Genomic DNA, 24,213 nt, shown 5'->3' on the forward strand with positions numbered 1-24,213 from the left:
TATTTCCCAGATGATGTATGGGGAAGATACTGCTAGTATTCCATTTAAGTATGAAGCAATGATTTGAAAAAAACAAAACAAAACAAAAACCTGTTACAATGTCCTATAAGGGAGGGGGAGGCAAAAAGTATTCCCTAGAATTCCTCCTTGCAGACCTTCTTCAATCACACTGCTTCTGTTATTCCACTGTCTACACTGCATACAACTCCCACTATTCTGTTGCAGGTGGAAAAGGCTAATTGGATACCTTTGTTCTGTAATGGCCTTTATCTTTTCCTCCCTTGTAAAGTAACTTTCATGTCCAGGCATGACTTTGTTACTGTAAAGGCTACGTTACTTTCAGAAAGTCTGTTGATATAACCCAATATTCAATTATATGTTATACCAATTTTAATTATTAATTAACATTTAACATTAGAACTGTCCCACATTGCTCTAATCCTATCAATATCTTTTGCCTTAAATGCTTACTTAACTGAAAAAGTATAACCTCTTGTCTTCTAAATCCAGTCATCAAAACACTAACCATCTAAGAGAAAAATAGATGGTCTAGTGCCTCTTAATCCAAAACCTAATCTATGTCACTGCTTACTGTACAACCAAGTCATTTTGACATTGAATGCTGTAGAAAAGACAACAGCACTTCTTATCCAAGATAAATGTCATTGTACATTCCTAAATAAATAAATAAAGCCTGTTGGACCCTATCCTCTTCCCAGTTTTTCCCATACAAATATCCACCAGGGATTCAGATCCTACTTTCATGAGCAAACTCCCATTGACTTAATTGGGAGCAGGATTGGAACCTGCAAAGAATTTTCATAATATGAAAAACTTTTTAAAGCATAAACCTATTTATCTCTCTCACTTTTATCATATTTTCTAGTTCTTGGAGATATTTGGGTGTTAAAGAAGGTTTGCTTCCTTCCTTTACTTTTTGTGTGTGTTCCTGTGACATAATCCTGATTTGTGATTTCTTTTTAATTCATTTCCCTGCTGACCTATAGTGATGTCACAAACATAGGATGAATATGACCTCACCAAACTATCCAGCAGCATAGAAGCTAAACACTGAGTGAATACATTTTTGCCCAAGCACAATATTTGAAATAAAAAGAAAGGGAAGGCAAGAAATGATCGATATGCTTGAAAAAGGTGGTTGTTTATTTAGTTTTTCTAACTTGCTTCAGTATGAAACTCTGTAAATGGGACTTGCTGATCTAGAAGCAGCCTCCAGCAGCTCCATTTTTTCTCCCTATAGATATTTGAAGAGTTGTGTTCCACATTTCTTCCTGATGTGAAAATCAAAGCACTTATACCACCATCAAACTGGTTTAATGAGGTAGAGAAGCAGGCTATTCACATGTTCTCCAATATTGAAGTTGAATCAGCCCCATCCCACCAGAAGCATGGAGCTTTTGTAAAGAGCATTTCCCCCTCAAGGATCTGTTCTCTGTATGTATTCAAACGGATACAATGACTGACTTTAGTGACTAAATATGTTGGGGTTTTTAAAGATTTTTTTCCTGTTAGCCTGCAGATCCAATACAAGAAAGACTGGGTGAGTTGGATTCTATTCCATCTTAGACATCGTCATCCGAGTTATATACTAACTTCGAGAGAGTTACAGCTGCAGAAACCCTTTGAAGGAAATGGATGAATCCTGTCACATGCCACCTGAGGTACACTGCACATATGCTAAGCCGAAGTCTCAAAGCAGAATTTGGAGCTAATGAGGTTCCATAGGTGTCACTGAGGGCCTGATATGACCCGCAGAACCTTTATTACAAAAGTCAATGTAAAGATGACTTACAGAGAGTAGGATGAGTTGTAAGCTAGCAGACAGAGAAAAACACCTTTCCACTTGCAACTTGATTATAAGTGAAACAGAAAGCACTGAGAAAGAATAGAAACCCCCATAAGGCTGTTTTTACACAGTGAATTTTCAGACAAGAACCAGACTTTAATATCCCTCATTGTTGTCCAGTTTCCTTGCACTGCTCCACAGTCTTTCCTCATGTAGCCTAAATGCCGGATATCACATGGTTCAGAACTCAAGCTTTATCTGGACTTTTTTTTTTTTAAAGAACAAAAATGTGGGACACTGCCATGAAGTGCCTTAGGGAAAGGCCTATAATTGGGTTGTCATGGACTAATGTAAAAAACATTTATTAAAAGGAGTAATTACAGAATAAGATAAGGAATTTTGTTAGGAAGAGAAGAGTTAAGTCATTGTTTCTCTGCTAGGATCATAACACTTAGGAATGTGAAAAAATTAGCATAGTATAACTTAATTCAATTGATTTATCAATTCGTGTTAGTTAATTCCATATGTCAGCCAGGATAGGCTTCTAGTAAAGAAAGAGAGGTTGCCTATATCACTGTTGTACATTGTTTTACTAATGGATAAATCAGCATGTCAATGCTTCAAATAAATCCTTTGAAGATCCAATAGTTAAAAGCTCATGCAAGAGAACAAACAGTCAAATTGTACTTGGACTCACAAGTTGCCTAAAGGCACATGGATTCTAATAAATAGGAATCAAAAGCAGCTGCTGGCAAACCCATCATCACATCATCTGGTAAACCAAGCAATGGTATACAAATAACAAACTGCGGATTTTCCCCTGGCTTGTTAAAAATTAAAGTTCTAAGGTTTACACTCTTGGTTTAAGAGCTTAAGTGAATCTTTCCTTCTTTCTTTTCTGAGTTATTCGAATGTGTGGAAGGATTCATAAATGCCTTAATTAGACTCCAGTGGGAGTCTCCTATAATGTGTCCATAAAGGAGAATCTTTAAATACTGTAAGACACTTCTGAAATAAAAGATGAAACTACAAAAGGCAGTTTCAAAGGTGAAACTACAAAAAGCATTTATCTTTCCTTTTTCCTTTCTTTGTTCTTTCTTTGCAATCCAGATATCAAACTTCCACTACACTTTAATGATGATTTTCTTTTAGGTTGGCTCTCACAAGCCTAGGTCTTTTATATGCTCTAATTTAAAGCGATGAAAAATCCACTGCTAAATCACTTGCAAACCGGTATTCTAGCATCACTGTAATTCAATTGTATAAACTGATCCTGTCGTAGAGGGTATTTTGTTTCATCTGTTAGCAAATGTCTTTTATCTTAAGAATCCCAATATCATTTGTTTTCTGTCTGCTCTAGTCCTATAGGGAAAGGCTTCTCATTTATGAGCTACTCCTGCTAATGCTCCAACCAGCATGGGAAATCTTAATGTTACACTAAGTTTTCTTAAATCAGTTTCTGTTCTCTTAGGTACCCTTCTCCTCTGTAAATTACCACCACTCTACGGTAATGTACTGGATACTCAGAGGGTCCCACTCTTTCTTCTTTTTGACAAATTGATTTCATAGTAGTGAGTAGGGGGTGTATGAACATTGTACATTTGAAAGGTATCAAAGTGGGATCTGAAAGCTCCTTGCATTTTGAGGTTGGAAAAGAGACATGAAATTCCAGTTGCATTTTTTTTATATGTTAAATCCTGCTTGTCTTCCTCACATGTAGTCTTGTTAACACCAATGGAACTATTTGCGTGAGTACAATGAACACTCTGGATCCTAAATGCATTTGCGTTATGCTATCAATCATTAATTATATCCTGTAGTTACTTTGAAGTTACTTTGAATATCATAGCATACCGTGCTGCATGAGAAAAAGGACAGAGAATTTCTTCAATGAGTGATCATGAAAGGCAGCCATTGATATCACGTGGAACTTTGGAATTCTCTGAATGGTTACATTCTGATGCAAAAGAAAGAAAGAAAGTTGCAAACCTGTGATGGACTGATTTTTATAGTGGCCCAGCTGTACTGTGTCTCAGTATTAGAGACAGTCTGATGAGACTGGAGCCAGCAATGTTAAAGTCAAAGAAACTTTAAGAGAATTTTCATCTGATAAGAAAATTAGAGTCATGATTTTTCATATTTAAAGTCTAGTGGATTTTCTTAAGGAAGAAAAATATAACAGAGGCACCTAATGGGCCTTTATGGAGGATAGACTTGATGATATAATAGACCTTTTTTATTTCCAGCTATTATTGTCTATATAGTTTTCCTTAGATGGGAGTTATTTACAGAACTTCAACTTTAATAAAAACATGAGAGTAATACGGGGCGCCGTAACTTAAGAAGATGGGGTATAATTACAAATAGTGCACAATGATCACCATCTTCCAGACAATTAGAATTCCATGCACAATCCTCCTAAAACTCCACTTCTTCCATGATTCCTAATAAGAGGTGAGCTAATTAAAATAATTATTAAAAGAAGAAAGAAAAAAATTTATGGAACCATCAACAATGTGAGCATTCCAAAGCTGAATAACCACATGGTTCTCAAATAATGTACATGCTTTGTGCTGCTTCATTCCATGTCCATTGTCAGTTACGTTCATCGGATTATATCTAATATTAGATGGTTAGATTTTGGAGTTTTCTATTCTACTTCTGGACATGTGAAAAATAATCATCAAAAACTATTTCTTTATGTATAGTCGTAGTTGAAATGATTATTAAATAAACATGGAATAACCATTGAACAATGAATCTAGAAACTGAGTTTAGTGTATAGAAGCTAAAATGCTATATAGATTGAAATGTAGACTTATTACACTATCAAAGGTAGGTTTGAAAGAAATAGATTAAATAATGAAGGGATAATAGATTTGTTTTCCAGATAGACAGCTTGCTTCTTTTATGGTAAAAATAAAATCATTTTAAGAAGCAAAATGCTGTAACCAAAATAAAATAACAAGACATAAAATAAGATCATGCTTATTTTACATGTTATATCTTGTGCTCCCATAGAGGGCAATATTGCATAAAAGATTGACTTCAGCAAATGAACCAGGTATTTGCCAATTCATCTGTGTTAAAATATTTTAAAGAAAAATTGCTATTACAATAAATTTGATGCTGCATTTCCCCTCAGCCAAGTTATGACTAATACATGCAATAAAGTACACCAAAGCACGTAACATAGCCTCATTAAAGGTGAAGGACATTAATTTTGTAGACTACTTACTAGTAGATAGTAGTAGTAAACAGTCACATTTTAACTCATAGGTTTCTATTCGGTAACTAAACTACAGTAAATACTAATTTTTTGTTATTAAAGTTGGTTGCACAAACTACTAAGAAAGTGCACAAAAGAATATGTTGTCAATCATTTGGAGCAGAATTTATAAATAAATATGGACCTTAGAGACAAGAAAAATCCTGTGATTTTTTTAAACACGTCTTAGTTTACAGATAGAATCAGGGAAAATAAATATATAGTAGAATGAGCTGTGGAATACTAATCCACTGTATTCCAGTCCAGTGGGAAGGGAGAAATACAGGCATATTCTGAGTCACTGCTGTGAACTGCAAAGGTGAGATTATCATAATGTGTTCATGTACTCATGTGCTCCTCTGTTTGTTGTGAGACACAGAAAACCTTTGTGTTGCCCACCTCCAAGCCTCAAGGCTTATATCTTCCTCTGCTTCTAGGAAAATCGAATACACTGTAAAACATTCACACCTGTTTAGAATAATCTTACATAGTAACTGCCTCTTTGGACCCTATTTACATGCTCCAACAGTACTATAGAAAAGTAAAGGCACAGTGTTTTATTAAGTAACAATTATAATAAGAATGAGAACAAAGAATAATAAACTACATAAATATATTTTAAGAAGCATTTTGATATTTTACAATGGGTATTCATGTCTAACTAGCCAGATTTGAAAGGGTTAGGACTAAATCCTGGGAGGTGTTAAGTGCCCTGAATTTCCATTGAAATCAGGTGGGCTTCAAGTTGACTAAAGACCCATAGTTTAAATAGGAATATTTATTTCTCTGGATATTAAATCTACTGCACACAAGATTCCAAACCACTTTTTTCATAACAAAGATTTGTCAAAGTCTTAAAGCCAGATCCAGCAATTTGTTGCATGTGGCTGGCCAAAAGGCCAGCATGAGATGTATACAGCATATGCATAGCTCACTGAGGGCCACATGCTGATACTCTTACTAATATCGAGTAGCAATTTATTCAATGAGTGACCTCAATGGGAACCATTCATGGAGTGAAATTCTACACAATGTGAGCAAGGGGATCAGCATCTGGCTCTATTCTGATAAACTGAAATATACCTCTCTCCTTGGGTACAGCCACTTAATTTAACCAATTTTTTGTTTTTCTTCATTTTCTCCCCTAACTGGTTTTAAGTAAGATAATATATATGACTTTGTTTATATCTCTATTCTAATATCACCTTGCTACAAATGATGACATAAATTGTGAATTCCATGTTCACTCTGGCGAGCAGTCTCACTGAATTTAGTGGGACTACTTGTGTAAATAATTGTTCACCAATCTAAGTCTGGCCTTACATCATTTAATTGTCCTTTTTACCATCAATTATTAATTATTATTATTGCTACTACTAACACTGAATGTTTTTCCATACAGGATTGGTGCTTTAAGTATAATTAAAGAGAAAAAAATAGCAACAGGTAGGGACAGGTATGGTGACAGCTCATTTTCCCATACATATACTTCTGGGCTCCAATAAGAATTTATGTGTCACCTCCTTTCCATCATTATTACATAGAACAAGCAATAGGGAAACATAAAATAAATGTCAGGTAAATGTGGTATGATTACTTATTCCTTACTGGGGAAATAACCCAATAACCAAAAAATGGGTGTCAGAGCTGGTCTGTGAGAATAAATGTGAGGTTACTAATTTACCAGCAAAGCAGCCAATAAGTAATATTTCGTGTCATCAAGTGAAAGATAAGAGGGGAAATCCTACATGCTGCTATGGTGAGTGTGCAACAGCAGACAAGCACCGATAAAGCAATAGATCTGCAGAAGAGCTTTGTGTAGCTCGAAAGATTGTCTCTTTCACCACCAAAAGTTAGTCTAGTACAAGATACTACCTCACCCACCTTTTCTCTCTAATAAGCAATAGGGCATAGGGAGAAAGAAGCATACTTATATAAAGAAAAACACAAGACTATGGCCAGAGAATAGAGCAGTCCTCAGTTTTACCATGTCATACCACTCTTCAATCAAAAGTTCATATTAACAGAGATGGCACTTTGAGACGAGAAGGTGATGTCTAGATAATAGGATAAAAGGTGTATCAAAATATGGACAGATAGGCAGATAGATAGATGCACGCTGCAGGCAACATGGCAAATACTGTATGAAAATTGCTTGTTCAGATGATGGGGCTCATCAAAGACAGTGTGGTGGTCCTTCACATAGGATTCTGGGGTCAGAGAATGACATGAGGACACAAGGGCACTGTCAGCTGCCAGAATGTCCTACTGCTGCGGGAGATGCTATGCTGGTTTTATTTGGTTGTTTGTATTGAGCTAATTGGGTTCTGGACGTAACTAGACGCAAGTGAACGAGAAAGAACTGCAAGGGGCTGGAAACTGATTTAGATGTATAGATCCTCCCCATGAATGCCTTTGGACTCTGGCTGATTTAGGGGGAATCTTCAGGTTTGGGGGTGGGGGCTGAATCTCCTACTTGTTCAATGCGGAAGGCATATTGCATCTTCATGACAGAACAATCTGGAAACTCAGCATTAGGTAAGCTGTGGTTTCCTGTCATCACGTATTTTGGGGCCCACTTATTTGCATTTCTCATGATTATTTAAGGATGCCCTAACAGCATTAAGCTGCCTTTGTACCTTTGTAGAACTGTGTTATTTAATATAGCAAAGAAGTACAGCGTTTGTGTACTACATGTACACAGTATCTTGCCTCAGAGGCTTTGTTGGGCTGACCATAGAGATACTGACAAATATTGGTTTAATAATTCAATTATTTTGTAATTTTTGTAAAGTTATCTCCTATATCAGGAAAAACAGAAGGGTAGAGTGGAAAAGTAGTTTATAAAGGCATAGGTAGATTAGAGTCAATTTTAACATTTCAAAAATAAATACCAGTCAATTTGCTGGATATTTTCTGGAATATTATATTTGCATTACCAAATATGATCTCTGGTAGATTTGTGGGGGGGGGGGATTTGAATCAAAGCGAGCTTATTCCCTTCAATATTTAATTTTCAAATATAACTTCAGTTGTCATTTGGACCAGGACTTTTTTTTTTCAAATATCCACCCCCAATACCATTAAAATGGCTTAAATCTGTATCAGCCAGGGGAAAACATCTTTCATTTACAAAATCTCCTAATCTCTTTGGTTTCCCTGCTTCTTCTTGCTTCCAAAGCCTGTGGTGTGACAGGGCTAGGCAAATGTTCCATCTCTTTTTCTTCTCCTGTACCTTCCCTCATCATTCCCCTGGCTTATTAAAGATTAACTGACTAATGCTTTTTTAAATGTTTTCAAATAGTTTAACATGTTCTTTGAGAAAACTCAAATTTAGATTTTTTTTTAATTTCCTTATTATCCAGCCTCTAGCAATGGCTTCTACTAGAGAGTGGAAGTGTAAGACAGAAGTTGATACATAATAATATTATATGTTGACAAATTCTCTGGAAATCCATTATAGCAGTAGAAACACATTCTATACACTGTGTTGAGTACCAGAGGAGTAGCAGTGTTAGTCTGGATCTGTAAAAAGCGACAAAGAGTCCTGTGGCACCTTATAGACTAACAGATGTATTGGAGCATAAGCTTTCGTGGGTGAATATGACAAAGTCAGTATTCACCCGTGAAAGCTTATGCTCCAATATATCTGTTAGTCTCTGAAGTGCCACAGGACTCTTTGTTGCTTTATTCTATACACTGGAGTTTAGTGGACAAGGCAGGGGCATGGAAGTCAGGAGTCCTGTGTTTTCTGCAGAACTCTGTTTCTGAGTCACGGTATGACCTTTGGCAACTCACTTAACTTTCTCTGAGCTTGTCTATACATACATTTAGTTTGCAGCAAATATAAATAAATTTAAATATATATAAATTTACCTTACTACTGCTAGTAACTGCCTGTGTGGACCCTGTTGCTACACACAAAACATTTCCTAGTGTGATTTAATCTAGTCCTATTTCAAAGCAGGAGTAGATCAAAGTACACTACAGAACCATTAGGGCACAGCAGCAGGATCCACATGGATCATGGGCTAGTGCACTCCAGCTTGCCACAAACTAAATATTCATTTAGACAAGTCCTTTGTGTCTCATATTACCCATATGTAAAATGGATACTTACCAGCCTTGCAGAGAAGTTGGGAGATTTAATTAATGTTTGTAAAGGGATTTGAGAACCTTGGGTAAAAGAGAGATGGTGTATTTAATATTACTTCAACCATAATTTTAATGCAGCCAAAAAAATTGAGATGGGAAAAAGAAGAGTAATTTATCCCCCCAAAAAGAGGATATTTAGGTAGAATGAAGAGCCAGATATTAAAGTCCTTATTAGATTCTTACTTATGCAAAAGTCCCATTGAAGTCAATAGAGATTCCTGGAGTCAATGTAAGGTTTACCTGTGTAAAGTCTGGCCAAGCATTTCAGGATCTGGCTTACTGCTCATAAAAACCTCTGCTGGAAAATGAAAGGAAAAATAGCACTTGTATTTATAGGATAAAAATCTGGTCTTATTTTCAGACTTTGTTAGTTTGTGATTAAGGCTGGATATTATCTTAGAGTATAGGCTAATTTTACCCAGGGACAGGTAGGAGTAAGTTTTAACTTCTCTACTCCTTATTTAGCTCTTTTGTCGCTGACCATGGTCCTGCAGTGCACTGTCAACCTGTTGGACCATTAGGATCTTAGGGTATGTCTACACTACGGGATTAATCCGAATTTAGATAATTCGGATTTGAGAAACAGGTTGTATAAAGTCGAAATGAATGCGGCCACACTAGCACATTAATTCGGTGGTGTGCGTCCAAGTACTGGGGCTAGCGTCGATTTCTGCACCGTTGCACTGTGGGTAGCAATTCCATAGCTATCCCATAGTTCCCGCAGTCTCCCGCGCCCATTGGGATTGTGGGTTAAGATCCCAGTGCCTGATGGGACAAAAAACATCGTCGCAGGTGGTTCTGGGTACAGCCTCACTTCCTCCCTCCCTCCCTCCCTCCCTGCATGAAAGCAACGGACGGCAGACAACCATTTTCGCGCCTTTTTTCCTGGGTGGGTGAACACTGCAGACTCCATACCACGGCAAGCATGGAGCCCGCTGAGGTCAAGACAGCACTCATGAATATTGTAAACACCTCGCGCGTTCTCGTGGAGTTTATGCTGAGCCAGGACCAGAAAAACGAGGAGAGGAGGCAGCGGCAGCGGCAGCGCAGCGACAAGCATGATGAGGACATGGACACGGACACGGATACAGAATTCAGTGAAACCACAGGCCCCGGTGCTTTGGAGATCATGTTGTTAATGGGGCAGATTCTAAACATGGAACGCCGATTCTGGGCAAGGGAAACAAGCACAGACTGGTGGGACCGCATAGTGTTGCAGGTCTGGGACGATTCCCAGTGGCTGCGGAACTTTCGCATGCGTAAGGGCACTTTCATGGAACTTTGTGACTTGCTGTCCCCTGCCTTGAAACGCCAGAATACCAAGATGAGAGCAGCCCTCACAGTTGAGAAGCGCGTGGCGATAGCCCTGTGGAAGCTTGCAACGCCAGACAGCTACCGGTCAGTCGGGAATCAATTTGGAGTGGGAAAATCTACTGTGGGGGCTGCTGTGATGCAAGTAGCCAAAGCAATCACTCAGGTGCTGCTACGAAAGTTTGTGACTCTGGGAAATGTGCAGGCCATAGTGGATGGCTTTGCTGCAATGGGATTCCCTTACTGTGGTGGGGCGATAGACGGAACCCATATCCCTATCTTGGCACCGGAGCACCAAGCCACCGAGTACATAAACCGCAAGGGGTACTTTTCAATGGTGCTGCAAGCACTTGTGGATCACAAGGGACGTTTCACCAACATCAATGCGGGCTGGGCGGGAAGGGTTCATGACGCTCGCGTCTTCAGGAACACAACTCTGTTTAAAGGGCTGCAGCAAGGGACTTACTTTCCGGACCAGAAAATAACCGTTGGGGATGTTGAAATGCCCATAGTTATTCTTGGGGACCCAGCCTACCCCTTAATGCCATGGCTCATGAAGCCATACACAGGCAGCCTGGACAGGAGTCAGGAGCTGTTTAACTACAGGCTAAGCAAGTGCAGAATGGTGGTAGAATGTGCATTTGGCCGTTTAAAAGGCCGCTGGAGATCATTATTGACTCGCTCTGACCTCAGCCAAAGAAATCTCCCCATTGTTATTTCTGCTTGCTGTGTGCTCCACAATCTCTGTGAAAGTAAGGGGGAGACCTTTATGGCAGGGTGGGAGGCTGAGGCAAATCGCCTGGCTGCTGATTACGCGCAGCCAGACACCAGGGCGATTAGAAGAGCACACCATGAAGCGGTGTGCATCAGAGAAGCTTTAAAAACCAGTTTCATGGCTGGCCAGGCTACAGTGTGAAATATCTGTTTGTTTCTCCTTCATGAAAACCCGCCCCCTTTATTGACTGATTTTCTGTAAGGAACCCACCCTCCCCCTTCCCCCAGCTTTCTTTCAAACCAAATAAAGTCACTATCATTTAAAAATCATTTATTCTTTATTAATAGATTAGAAAAAGAGGGAGGGAACCCGGGTGGTATTTGGGAGGAGGATTACTGGGAAGGAAAAAGCCACAAAGAAAATGTTAAAAAAATGACAGCCTTTTGCTTGGGCTGTCTACTGGGGTGGAATGGGAAGGTGTACGGAGCCTCCCCCCCCGCGTTCTTACACGTCTGGGTGAGGAGGATACGGAACATGGGGAGGGGGGAGGGTGGAACAGGGGCTGAAGCGGCAGTCTGTTTTCCAGCAGCCGTTCCTGAACCTCCACCAGACGCTGGAGCAGCCCCAGCGTTGCTTCCTTCATCCTCTGGTCTTCCTGACGCCACCTCTCATCTCGAGCGTCTCTCCTCTCCTCACGTTGGTCTCTCCTCTCCTCACGTTGGTCCCTCATGTCCTCACGTTGGTCCCTCCTCTCCTCACGTTCACTGACTTCTTTCCTATACTTTGAAACTGTTTCCTTCCACTCATTCAGATGAGCTCTGTCACTCCTGCTGGATTGCATAATTTCAGAAAACATCTCTTCTCGCGTCTTCTTCTTACGACGCCTTATCTGTGATAACCTTCGGGATGGAGGAGGGAGGCTTGAGGAATTTGCAGCTGCTGTAGGGAGGGGAAAAAAGAGAGAATTGTTTTAAAAGCTACATTTTGCAGAACAATGCTTATACTCTTTCACGGTGACCAACACTGTTCACATTACATAGCACATGTGATTTCTGTGCAAGGTCGCATTTTGCCTCTTAATGCTGAGTGCCTGTGGCTTTGCTGCTAGAGATCACAGGTCTGGGCAACAGAATTCTGCTTGCATGCGGCCATGGTAAGCCATTCTCTTACAGCTTCTGCGCCCTACTTTCCCACATACCAAGCATAGCTTGTAGAGTGCTGCAGAAGCCTGGCCAATCTCAGCCAGTTGGGGGGGGGGGAGTGTGGTGGGGCTTGTCTGGGCAAGTAGAGTGCTGCGGTTTTTCTGTTAACATTCAGCAGCACCAGAAAACAAACTAACCACGGTACCCCTCCCCCCCACCGCGTGGCTGGTATCAGGGAAGATCCCTACAGGCACCAAACTAATCCCCCCCCCACCGCCGCCCCCCCCCTCGCCATGAATTCTCTGGGATGATCACAGTACCCCTCCCCCCACCGCGTGGCTGGTAATAGGGAAGATCCCTGCTAGCCAAACGCGAAAAACTCAGGGCCAATTTCCCATCTGCGCTTGGCTAACTGCAGGGAAGGATTTATTTTCCGCCACAGGCAAACAGCCCAGTAGGAACGGCCACCTCTGTCCCCTTAATTAAGTTCCCGTATTTCAACCAGGTTACCAGGAGTGATATCACTCTCCTGAGGATTACACAAGAAGATAAAGAACGGATGTTGCTTGAATGCCAGCAAACACCGGGACCATACGCTGCCAGGCTTTGTCAGGCAATGATACCAGATTACTTGCTGCAAGCATGGCGTGGTCAAGTGTCCTACCATGGAGGAGGGAATAAAGATGCACTGCCCAGAAACCTTCTGGCAAGGCTTTCGGAGTACCTCCAGGAGAGCTTCATTGAGATGTCCCTGGAGGATTTCCGCTCCATCCCCAGACACGTTAACAGACTTTTCCAATAGCTACAGACTTTTCCAGTAGCTGAACTGACCGCGAATGCAAAGTCAGGCAAAGTAATCATTAAAAACCGTTTGCTTTTAAAACAAGTTTTATATTTTAAAAGGTAAACTCACCTGAGGTGCCTTCCATGGGGTCAGAGTCTTGGGTACTGGCTTGGGAGGCTTGGGAGGCTTGGGAGGGTACTTCAGTCAGGGTGATAAAAAGATCCTGGCTGTTGGGGAGAATGGAGTGCTGTGTGCTCTCTGCAAGCTCATCCTCCTCCTCCTCCTCCTCCTCTACCCCATCGGCAGAATCCTCAGGCGTCGAGACTATCCCCGACCCAGAATCCACGAACACAGGTGGGTTAGTGGTGGCAGCCCCCCCTAGAATTGCATGCAGCTCGGCGTAGTAGCGGCATGTCCGCGGCTCTGACCCGGAGCGACCGTTTGCCTCCTTTGTTTTCTGATAGGCTTGTCTGAGTTCCTTGACTTTCACGCGGCACTGATCTGAGTCCCTATTGTGGCCTCTCTCCATCATGCCCTTGGAGATTTTTTCAAAAATTTTTGCATTTCGTCTTTTAGAACGAAGTTCTGCAAGCACTGAATCCTCTCCCCATACAGCGATCAGATCCAGTACCTCCCTCACGGTCCATGCTGGTGCTCTTTTTCGATTATCAGCCTGCATGGTTACCTGTGCTGATGAGGTATCTGTGGTCACCTGTGCTCTCCACGCTGTGCAAACAGGAAATGAAATTCAAATGTTCGCGGGGCTTTTCCTGTCTACCTGGCCAGTGCATCCGAGTTCAGATTGCTGTCCAGAGCGGTCACAATGATGCACTGTGGGATAGCTCCCGGAGGCCAATACCATCGAATTGCGGCCACACTAACCCTAATTCGAATTGTAAAAATCGATTTTGGCACTACTCCGCTCGTTGGGGTGGAGTACAGAAATCGATTTAAAGGGCCCTTTACATCGAATTAACTAGCGTCGTTGTGTGGACGGTTACAGGGTTAATTCGAATTAAAGCTGATAAATCCGAATTAAAGTCGTAGTGTAGACCAGGCCTTATACTCTGAGGTACTGAGTGCCTCTTGAAAAGTTGTGAGTACCAGCTGGAGTACTTCTCTCAGTAGGAAAATCACACATATTCAGTTACAGCAACCTATCTGCTGTTTATCAATAGCTGTAAAATACTGCCTGTTGGAAACTTTCTAGAACACAGATAGACAAGTAAAGCTTCCAGAAAAATAACACTGGTCTACAATTTTTGCTTCAGAGATCAAATGTGCTATTTATTATGTATTTTGATGTGCTGAATTCAAATATGACAATTAAAACAACTGATTGGCTACTGTTTCTAAGATATTTAAGTTTTTACATTTTATGTCTATGTATATTGTGTAGATAGTAGAGTTTTAATCATAAATTGTAAACCTAGGTCTTTTCATGTGTTTATGGTTGCTTTACATGATAAGATTTCACCTGTCCTGTTTATGTAACATTTTAAAAATCAGCAAAAGGGTTATATAAATAAAATGTATTATGAAACAAAAGGCAAAAACTATTATGTACATAGTTTAGTCCTATTCAGTGTCTACTCGGAGCTTCTTGGCTTGTCTCTTGTATTCATTCATTAAATGGAGCATCTTTTGTCACTGTCCAGCAATAGTCTGCAAGCATTGATGGGCTCCATTTGCCCTGACAGCATTTCTTCATTGTTGCAATATCCCGGTGAAATCGCTCGCCATGCTTGTCACTCACTGCTCCGCAGTTCGGTGGAAAAAAAATCTAGATGAGAGTGCAAAAAATGTATCTTTAGTGACATGTTGCAACCATGGCTTTTGTATGCCTTGAGGAGGTTTTCCACCAACAACCTGTAGTTGTCTGCCTTGTTGTTTCCGAGACAATTTATTGCCACTAACTGGAAGGCTTTCCATGCCGTCCTTTCCTTACCACGCAGTGCATGGTCAAATGCATCATCTCGAAGAAGTTCACGAATCTGAGGACCAACAAAGACACCTTCCTTTATCTTACCTTCACTTAACCTTGGAAATTTTCCACGGAGGTACTTGAAAGCTGCTTGTGTTTTGTCAATGGCCTTGACAAAGTTCTTCATCAGACCCAGCTTGATGGGTAAGGGTGGTAACAAAATCTTCCTTGATTCAACAAGTGGTGGATGCTGAACACATTTCCTCCCAGGCTCCAATGACTGTCGGAATGGCCAATCTTTCTTGATGTAGTGGGTATCTCTTGCACGACTATCCCATTCGCAGAGAAAACAGCAGTACTTTGTGTATCCAGTCTGCAGACCAAGCAAGAGAGCAACAACCTTCAAATTGCCACAAAGCTGCCACTGATGTTGGTCATAGTTTATGCACCTCAGCTTCAGATTGCATCATTCATTGTTTTGCCTAAAAAGCAAGTACTGTCCAAACCCAGTCATAGATTTATTCATAGATCCAGTCAAAGATATATTTTAGTCATTTCTGGTTTAAATTGAGATCCTTCCCTTTATAACTCACTTATCCCCCACCATTCCCAAGACAAGGGTCGTATATACTGACCCAATAGCATATCTTGAAAACTAGAGCCAATCAACAATTTTAAGCATCATTTTCATTCTCAGTGACCCAGAATTAGTGAAGTTTGACTACATTTCAGAAGCATTTTGGCTGTAGAGCAGTATAATCAGTCATTGAGCCTATTCAGTCTTTCCCCCTCTTTTTATTTCTCTCTCTCTCTCTTTTTATAGGGACAGCAAAATGTCTGTCAGAAATCCAAATTCCATGGACAAGTCTCTTTAGTCTGGTGAGTTCACCAATTAGACTAACAGTGAAAAGGAGGCCAAAATCATGTAAGCTAACTACAAATGCAAAAAAATAAAAATAATAAAAAAAAAATTAAACTTCTCTGAAAGTTATGGACAATAAAATCACTGTTATATGTTTTATGTATTTTTGGCATGTGTTTGTGAACTGAGGCTCATACATCTGGAAGAAAGAGGAAAGAGAATAGAGATGAGCAGCATTTAAATAGTTATTACCATTACCTGTTGGGGACACAGGGTGCAATTCAGTTCAAGACAAAAGGCTTATACCCATTATGCCAGCTCTGAATGAACCCATTAGACTTTGCAATTCTCATGGCAAATGCTAATGGAGCATTTGTGTGGTATCTGCTCTATGAATAGGTTTTTGTCTTCACTGGATTTAGTATGTCAGCTTTCACCAGAAGGAAAATTTATCTTAAAAACATGTTTAAAAATAGGATGCAAGAAAGAATACAAGTATGAAAACAAACATAATCAGTGAACACTGTTAATGTTTGTTAATGAAAATTCACAAATAGCCTGCTTCTCCACTGTCTATTACCTGGTATAGATATTTACACCTGTGCAAAATGTGTGTGAAATTCTACCCAAATAAGAATTGGGGACATGCTACACCCACTTTGCAGATACATTGAAAAATGTAAATGAATACAAAGAGGTAAGGCAGTGGGGAATAAGGGCCCTTTTGTAGAATTATAGATACTAAACAAGGTACAAGACAGTGGTGATTCAGGACCATACTTAGTCCAGGTCTACACTACAAACTTACATCAGAATAACTACGCCGCTCAGGGGTGTGAAAAATCCACACCTCCGAGCGATGAAGTTCTACTGACCTAACACCCTGTGTAGACAGTGCTATATAGATGGAAGGGCTTCTACCATTGACATAGCCACCACTTCTGACAGAGGTGGATTAACTATGCTGATGGGCGAAGCTAACCCAGATGCAGTTGCATCAGTGCACTGTTTTCAGTGTAGACCTGCCCACAGTTCAGGTTAACTGGTAAAATGAGTGACAATGAAGTATCTGTCTCTCCATTGTCTGTGCAGAGTTCACATTGCTGTGAAGGCAGTATATATAATCTCAAAGGGGATGTTATTTTAAATCACAGTAAGTCGCTGCTTGAATTTATTGGAGTGAATATAATGTTTCTGAGTCAGCCAACTGAAAGGGAGTTTTTCTTATGACCAACGTGGGAACTTGCTCCGTTTCAAATAAAAAGTACTGTAATTTAAAGAGAATTCTACCTGCATTTAAGAGTTAAACAAATGAAGTGACTGATATTTATAATTTGGACCCACTCTTCTCACATGACCCAGTTGCATATTTGAAGAGAACAGACACAATTTTGTTGCAATTCAAAACTTTTACATACTTTTTTATATTGGAGGAATGCAGCAAACAAAATCAGAGAACAGTTTAAACCGAAACAGGTGTTTTGAATCCAGCCTAGAAGATATAGACATGAAAGTTGAGGCATTAGAAAGCAAAAGGCTTTTATTCTCAGTATTGAAACATACTTTTTTTGTGGTTGCTATGCTACCGATCTCTGCACCAACCATACAGTGCTTTGAACTATGGCATGAATCAAAGGCTACTTTTTGAAAACAGCACTTGCCTTAAACTGAAAACAAACTTGGGACCTGATCCTACAGTGTTTACTCATGTGGGTAAATCTTACACACATGAAGAGTCTGATTTAAATCAATGGGACTACGCACATGAGCAAGGCCTACTCAGCATGAATGAGGGATGCACTAGGCCCTTGGTACTTTCCACTTTTACAGGCTCTCTAATTTAAAAAACTCACAATGAATGATAGTTAAGAATACAAGAGTTAAGCTCAGAATTTTTTTCTAAAATGTATCTACACTTGTCTAAAATATTTAAGGTCTCTACCATACAGTTTCACTCAACTATTTCCTTTCTCCCTCTCAGCCAGTCAGAAGTTTCTACTTACCCTCAACACATTTTTAAATAAAATGTCTATTTTACTGTCTATTTATTTGATACCACCAGTATTACGGGTACTCAGATCAGAGTGTAAACATGTTTCCATAACTGCCTGTAACATTGCTGGTTGGAGTCCGTATTCTAATGTATATAAAACCAGAAAAAAACCTTTAGTAAAACAAATTTGCATTATATAATAGTAACATAAAATACCCTATAGTCACATGATAAACCAAAATAATCAGGGAAGTACCTTGGCACTAGGAAAAAAGAAAACCTTTATGATAGCCAAAGGTATCGAAAAGGCTTTTCCGAATATAGCAGTATTGTAAGAAAAACTAGAAGAAAGAAGGTCCTTCAATAAATAGGGCTGTGAAAGCCACTGGGCAACAGCAGGCGATCCAGCACTCTGATCACTGCAATTTCAATTAGCTGCCCTGAATGCACCTGAATATGGGAACTGTGTCAAGCTGGTAGATTGAGGATGGGCTGGAGAGAGTTAAAAGCTAGTTGCCACATTCACTCAGGAGGTACAAAGGCACAGGAAGGAAAAATGAAGAGAGGGCTGGATGGGAAAGAGATGAGTGAAAACTGTAGAGCCAAAGATATAGGTCTCTCCTCTGCTGGGTTTATGAGCCTTGGAGCCCCCAGGATATTGTTAAAGCTGCTGCACAATCTATACAGGGAGTGGAAATGAACTTTGTAAATAAATCACTGGATGATTTATTTATTATTTTCCAAATTGTTTGTTTATCTGGAAAAAGGCAGGAGTATGACTAACCATGATTCTAATTTTGGGGGGAATAATTCCTTTAGAAAATATGTTTACAACAACTAAAAGAAAAGAAAGAAAAAAATAATTAAACGAAAGAAGAGACAGTTAAAAAGTAATGAAGACCATGTAGGGAACTTGTATTTAAAAAGTTTAAGTACTAGGATTGGAGAGGAATTATTAGGTGTGGGGGGAAATTCATAACTAATACAGTTTAGGCTGTATGGCCCTGATTCAGCAAGCACTTAACCATACCTGTAACTTTAGCTGTGTCAGCATTCCGACTGACTTCCATGCGACTACTACTGTGTTAAAATATCTTGGGCTTATGTAAGGGAAAATCTTCCCAATAATGAGCTCAAATGGATTGTGTGATGGGGGAAGAATGCAAGCCCTATTGCTTTGGAAGCAGATTGCACAAAATACTATAAAAACTAATCCTGCCATGGCAGAGAGATACATCACATGATCAAATGTCTTTTCCAACTCTAGTTTATTATTGCTGTAAGTGAAACTAAATAAAGTATGTTTATCTATCTAACTAAATATCATATTTATGGCTTACATTTTCAAAAGTCATGACAAATTCTGGGTGCCTCAATTTTTGGCTACCTATCTGGAGACATCTCAAAGGGACCTGATCTTCAGAGGGTGAGAGCATTAGCCACTTTTGAACCCCCCTCCTTCCCCACCTCCTCCCAGTTGGAAAGATAACTCCACTTTGTGCTTTTGAAAATCTCATCCCATATGATTCCTCAGTTTATCACATACATTTGCAATTTACTATATGGTTATGACCTCTGTAGAGAAGCTGCAAAAAGGAAACATACCTGTCTATAAATATCTATGGGTAGTAAAAATAAAAATGGGATTACTGAGTATTTTAAGGTGTAATGACCCGAAGCTGGAAAAGGAAAAAAATCACGTTACACATTTGCGCAAAAAAAAAAAATCTTTATGGTAAAATCAATTGGGAAAAGGAATAATTTAACCAGAAAAAGTCATTAGGGTACCATCACTAGTGAGGGAATGTGAAAATTAGACATAACAAGTAGGGAAATATTGTTAAAGTACAAAGCTCTAATAAATATTCTGTAGGAAAAAATCTTGCACTGATACGGGGCTGGACTAGGGGATATAATGGTTCTTCTACACCTGCATTATTTAGGAGTCAGCTTGTAACTCCAACTGTTGTTAACAGATGATCCAGGAGGTCCCCTTTCAGTTCTGACATCTATACGATGAAATTCATCCCTGTGTTAGTTTTTGGCACAGGGTGAATTTCACCCTATGCTGATTTATATTTCCAAAGTTTTTATTTTAATACCTTTGTTGCATGGAGGGGAAAACACATTATGACCTGCATGGGACTTCAAAAAAAGTTACCAGGCACTCTCACTATTGTCACCAGGTATTGCCTATTTTCTGTCTACTGTCCACAAGTACATTAAGTACTCTGTAATGATTACACCAGTAATTAATTATTGTAAGCTGCAAAATATGCTGCTCAGAGACTTTTAGCAATCATAAAGATTACTTTCTGTACTGTCAGATTTCTGTACTATGGAATTACAAGGATTTATTGTACTGAAAAGAAAAAGCTGTCTGCTGATAAGATCACATATCAAAAATATGCAAAAGAGTTCCCTTTACATTTGGCTAAAGCAGAGACAGCATTCATCTTCTGCATCCTAATTTGGACTAAAAAAAAAAAGTAAAGGCATGATAATGTAAAGAGTGCCTCACCAATCTGCTTTTACTGCATTCAATCACGGAAAACCGCCATCTATTTATTCCACTTACAAAGAGCTGGTTGAATAGAAGTAATTGTTATATAGGGTAGGATTCTGTCTGGCCCTTGTATTTAAGTGCAGTGTGGGGGAATCTGCCTTTCTTTGCACAGCCTGCATAAGTCCCAGGCAGAATTGAAACTGCTACTCCCTCCCTACTACTTCTAAAATGCATAGTACCCCAACAGAGGGTGGGAGGAGAGGCCAGGTAATGTCACCATTTCTTCTATGCATTGGTCTGCGGAGAAGAGGGAGTAACCTGTACCCCATAAAGTATGCACTCTCCTCCAGTTTGGTTGGCAGAAAGCTCAGTGCTCCCTGGGGTGATGCAGCGCTTACTATGGGTGGTCACTTAAGGCATGACCTATCCCCCAGTAACTAATTCTTCATCGGTTGCTAACATTTTGCATTTCTATAGTGCTTTTCATTTGAAGATCTCAAATATAGGGCTAGATTATAGCAGACCCTTCTTCAGGTTCGCCTTGATAGCCACGAGGAGCAACCCCAATTTCAGTCCTCTGTTCAAGGATTACTTACAATTGCAATCTTTGTGCTAACCTGACTTCAGGGACTACTCCCTCTTGGAACTTCCTGGGGTTCTAACATCCCCAAAGGGGAAGAGGGCCATGCTGCCATTCTTCATGCTTTATACTTTAAACTTCATCTTCATTCATATCAAATAGTGGTAGCTCATCATAAACGTACTGTAGAAGCTTCCCTGCTGCTTCTGTCAAATGGGAATTCCAGAGAATTTCTCTCCTTGCACTTATTGGACAGCATTTAATTGTTGGGACATTTGGTTCAAAAAAGAAAGAACAGTCATTGGAAACACAACTATGATGCAGAGCATATGCAAAGATGCTTCAGAAGTGTGGCCTCAGAGAATAATCGAAGTTTGAAGTAACTCCGCCTTCCTGAGGCACTGGAAGAATCTATCTTTCTGGGAGTCAAGAAAATGTAGCCAAGTCTGTGACTTGGATACCAATAGTATAAATAGGATTAGATATTTAACCACAGAGATTCCTGTTTATGTGAACAGGGTTGACTTGCTTGCTGTGTTTGGGAACAGGAAATAATGTATCGTAGGTGGGGCAGATCCTTAGCAGGTGTAAGCGATCGTAACTCACTGACGTCAGTTTATTCTGGCTGAGGATGAGTTCCATGGACTTGGTTATATTTTTAATTCCCCTCATTTCAAACTCTCCTCTGGAGCACTGAACAGAGATTATTTTGTCAGGTCTGGCTGGGCATTACCTGCATGTTCAATTTCCTGAAACCGCAAGGCAGCAGGTATGTAAATCTTGGTCTTTCTTGTCTATTTATAAGTTTCTGTCTTTTACTTTCTCCGAAGCAGCTTCTCTTCTGCTTTGTTTTCCACAGTGATACATGAATTTTTTTTGTAAGCTTTATCCCGATAAAACATTTAAATATCACTTTCACTTTGCAAAACCCAATACACTTCTCTCTCCTTTTAAAATTAGATAAGCAAGAATGCGTACAGAACAAAACTGAGGTAAAAAAAAATAAACTGAGACCTAATTCTACACAAAGTGACCTTTCTATTCCACCTTTTACCCAAGCCTTGCCATTCCTTGAATCTCTCTACTGGCTTATTATTTTCTTATGCATTAATTTCAAGCTTCTCCAGTTCCTTTCCAAAGCACTCCATAAAATACTTTGTCTACATCTCTGCCTTTATCTCTTGCTGTCTACATTCACCTTGAGATTTTTCTTCCTGACCTCTTGTGTTGCCCAGTCCTATTGTGTAATTTTTTTAATGCGATCCTTATGCTTAGGACAGCCTCCCAATTTATGTGCACCAAGTCCCGTTCCATTCTTTCCAAGATCTAAAATCTCCCATGGTCTGTGATGAGACTATAATGATCATATGACACACTAAGTTTATTCTGAAATGTACTTGATTATGCAGTTAAATTTCAGGTTACTCAGGGCAGAGACCTGTCATTTCATTGGCAGAATTCATCTATTGTGCCTAATGTCATGTACACTAATAGCAGTGCATAGATAATTAATAATAAAAATTACAAAGTACTGCCCTGGTATAATAAAAAGGTGTGCTTGCAAAAATACAGTGTAAGCCACGTGTAGAAGAGCCCATGATGACTAAAAGCCTGGCTCCCCCTGACAGGTAAGGCTGATGCTTAGAATCTCAGGAAACTACTCAGGAACTTCTGTGAAATAAAAGAACAGAAATGAAAGAGGCATAAAGCAGACATGTCTGCAAGAGTCTTTGCAACAGGGCACCAATGGGAGAGAGAACTGATTCAGTGATTAATCACCTTTCTAATCTGTAATTTTAAAAAGTTAAAAACCTCATTTTTTTTCTTCTAGTAACATTTAAAATGAGAGACACCAAACTCTTATATTGTGCTGCCTTCCCTAGGAATTTGTTTTTAATGCCTAAAGATGTCTCCCTCCGTTGACTGTTGTTAGAGATTTCTCTGAAGCTATCAACATAATATCTCATTTCTGTGATAAAGCAGCCATGCCACTGGCTAAAATAAATCACAGTCAGCCTACGAATGCACAATGATCCTATATTGCATTAAGTGGCAGCTGCCACTCTGACAGGGTCATTGCTGAGCAGAGCATTAGGACTGAGAAGCTCCATCTTCAGCTATAAAGTGTACGGTACAACAGCTGCAGGATAGCTATATGGAACTGCAGTGAAATTCTCTCTGAATTCCAGTTGTGGTCAACAGCCAAAATGTAATGATGTGGTCCTGAACCAAAACCACAGATCTGATCACCCCTGAACTTTAGTGTGGAAGGAGGCTAGAATCTGAATTCAGATGTGGACTGAATCCAAATTTTGAAGCACTTTCTATCAAACTCCAGATCTGCACACATCCAAAGTTTGGAATGTTGGAAATCTGGCCTGGACCCATATCTGGTATCATGACTTGTTATCACTTTTTCACCAAGTTCTAAATTTATTGACTTCACTACCAGCCCAGGATTCAGACTCCTATCAAATGGTAACAGCTCAAAAAGGTAACAAGAAGCTGTGGCTAGCTCCAAAATTGGGTCCATCTCACATACTTTAGTGCTGTGATCCATCTGCTTGTGTCAGCTTCAATGTCAATGTGTTGCTTCTGTTTTATGTATGGGTTGGGAAATATAGGGTGTGGTGCACATCACCTGCCAGTTGAGATCATTGGCTAGAACATTCACTCCACTTTGGCCCATTGCAGAGCTCCTAGTTGGTCCTATTATTGTCCAACTATTGCTTCACATCAGGGACAAGACTTCAGAACATGGTGCTCCTCATTTGAGTGAGAAGAGTGTGCCAACTGAGCTTCTTCCTGAAAATTTTGACTGGCAGAGGGAATAGCAAACCACCGAGTCTCCCTCCCCATAAAGAGCCCAGTAACCAGAATGGGCATTGAGTGGAGAAAGGGCTTCAAGGGTTCTGTAGATTCTATGCCTGAGCAGCAGGGAAGATAGCAGCACAGTCAACAATAACAGATAAGGGAGGAATGGGAGGAATATTTGAGGAAAGATGAGTTCAGTGTTCTCCATGTTATATTTCAGCTGGTCAGATGTTCAGGCGATGTCCGAGAACGCTATATCTTGGAGGTGGAGAACAGAGTTACAGGGCCAGTGAAGACCTTAGCACCCACTCCTTCAAATTCCCTCCCCATTAAATTAAACTCTGGTCCTTTC

General features: G+C 39.9%; 3 protein-coding genes across 3 annotated transcripts in view; 1 reads left to right on the forward strand and 2 right to left on the reverse strand.

Moving 5' to 3' along the window:
* LOC101951048 (N-deacetylase and N-sulfotransferase 4) overlaps positions 1-24,213 on the reverse strand; it is a 265,282-nt gene that overhangs the window by 192,143 nt on the left and 48,926 nt on the right. The window lies entirely within an intron of this gene.
* On the forward strand, positions 9,500-13,284 carry LOC135983601 (uncharacterized). Its single transcript, XM_065596277.1, has 2 exons — positions 9,500-12,409; positions 12,904-13,284. The coding sequence occupies exon 1, from the start codon at positions 10,072-10,074 to the stop codon at positions 11,455-11,457; it is 1,386 nt and encodes a 461-aa protein (XP_065452349.1). The 5' UTR covers positions 9,500-10,071; the 3' UTR covers positions 11,458-12,409; positions 12,904-13,284.
* On the reverse strand, positions 11,681-14,248 carry LOC135983602 (myb/SANT-like DNA-binding domain-containing protein 2). Its single transcript, XM_065596278.1, has 2 exons — positions 13,312-14,248; positions 11,681-12,195 (listed from the first exon to the last, which is right to left on the reverse strand). Exons 1-2 carry the CDS (start codon positions 13,859-13,861, stop codon positions 11,681-11,683), a joined length of 1,065 nt encoding a protein of 354 aa, XP_065452350.1. The 5' UTR covers positions 13,862-14,248.

Source organism: Chrysemys picta, chromosome 5 (genome assembly GCF_011386835.1).
Source record: "Chrysemys picta bellii isolate R12L10 chromosome 5, ASM1138683v2, whole genome shotgun sequence".
Lineage (NCBI taxonomy): Eukaryota > Metazoa > Chordata > Testudines > Emydidae > Chrysemys > Chrysemys picta.

Bases quoted from the DNA above. Each gene is read 5' to 3' on its own strand.
- LOC135983601 (XM_065596277.1), top strand. From the start codon at position 10,072: ATGAAAGCAACGGACGGCAGACAACCATTTTCGCGCCTTTTTTCCTGG.
- LOC135983602 (XM_065596278.1), bottom strand. From the start codon at position 13,861: ATGCAGGCTGATAATCGAAAAAGAGCACCAGCATGGACCGTGAGGGAG. The intron at 12,196-13,311 runs GTGAGTTTACCT...CCCTCCCTACAG, and splicing joins CCCCATGGAAGGCACCTCAG to CAGCTGCAAATTCCTCAAGC.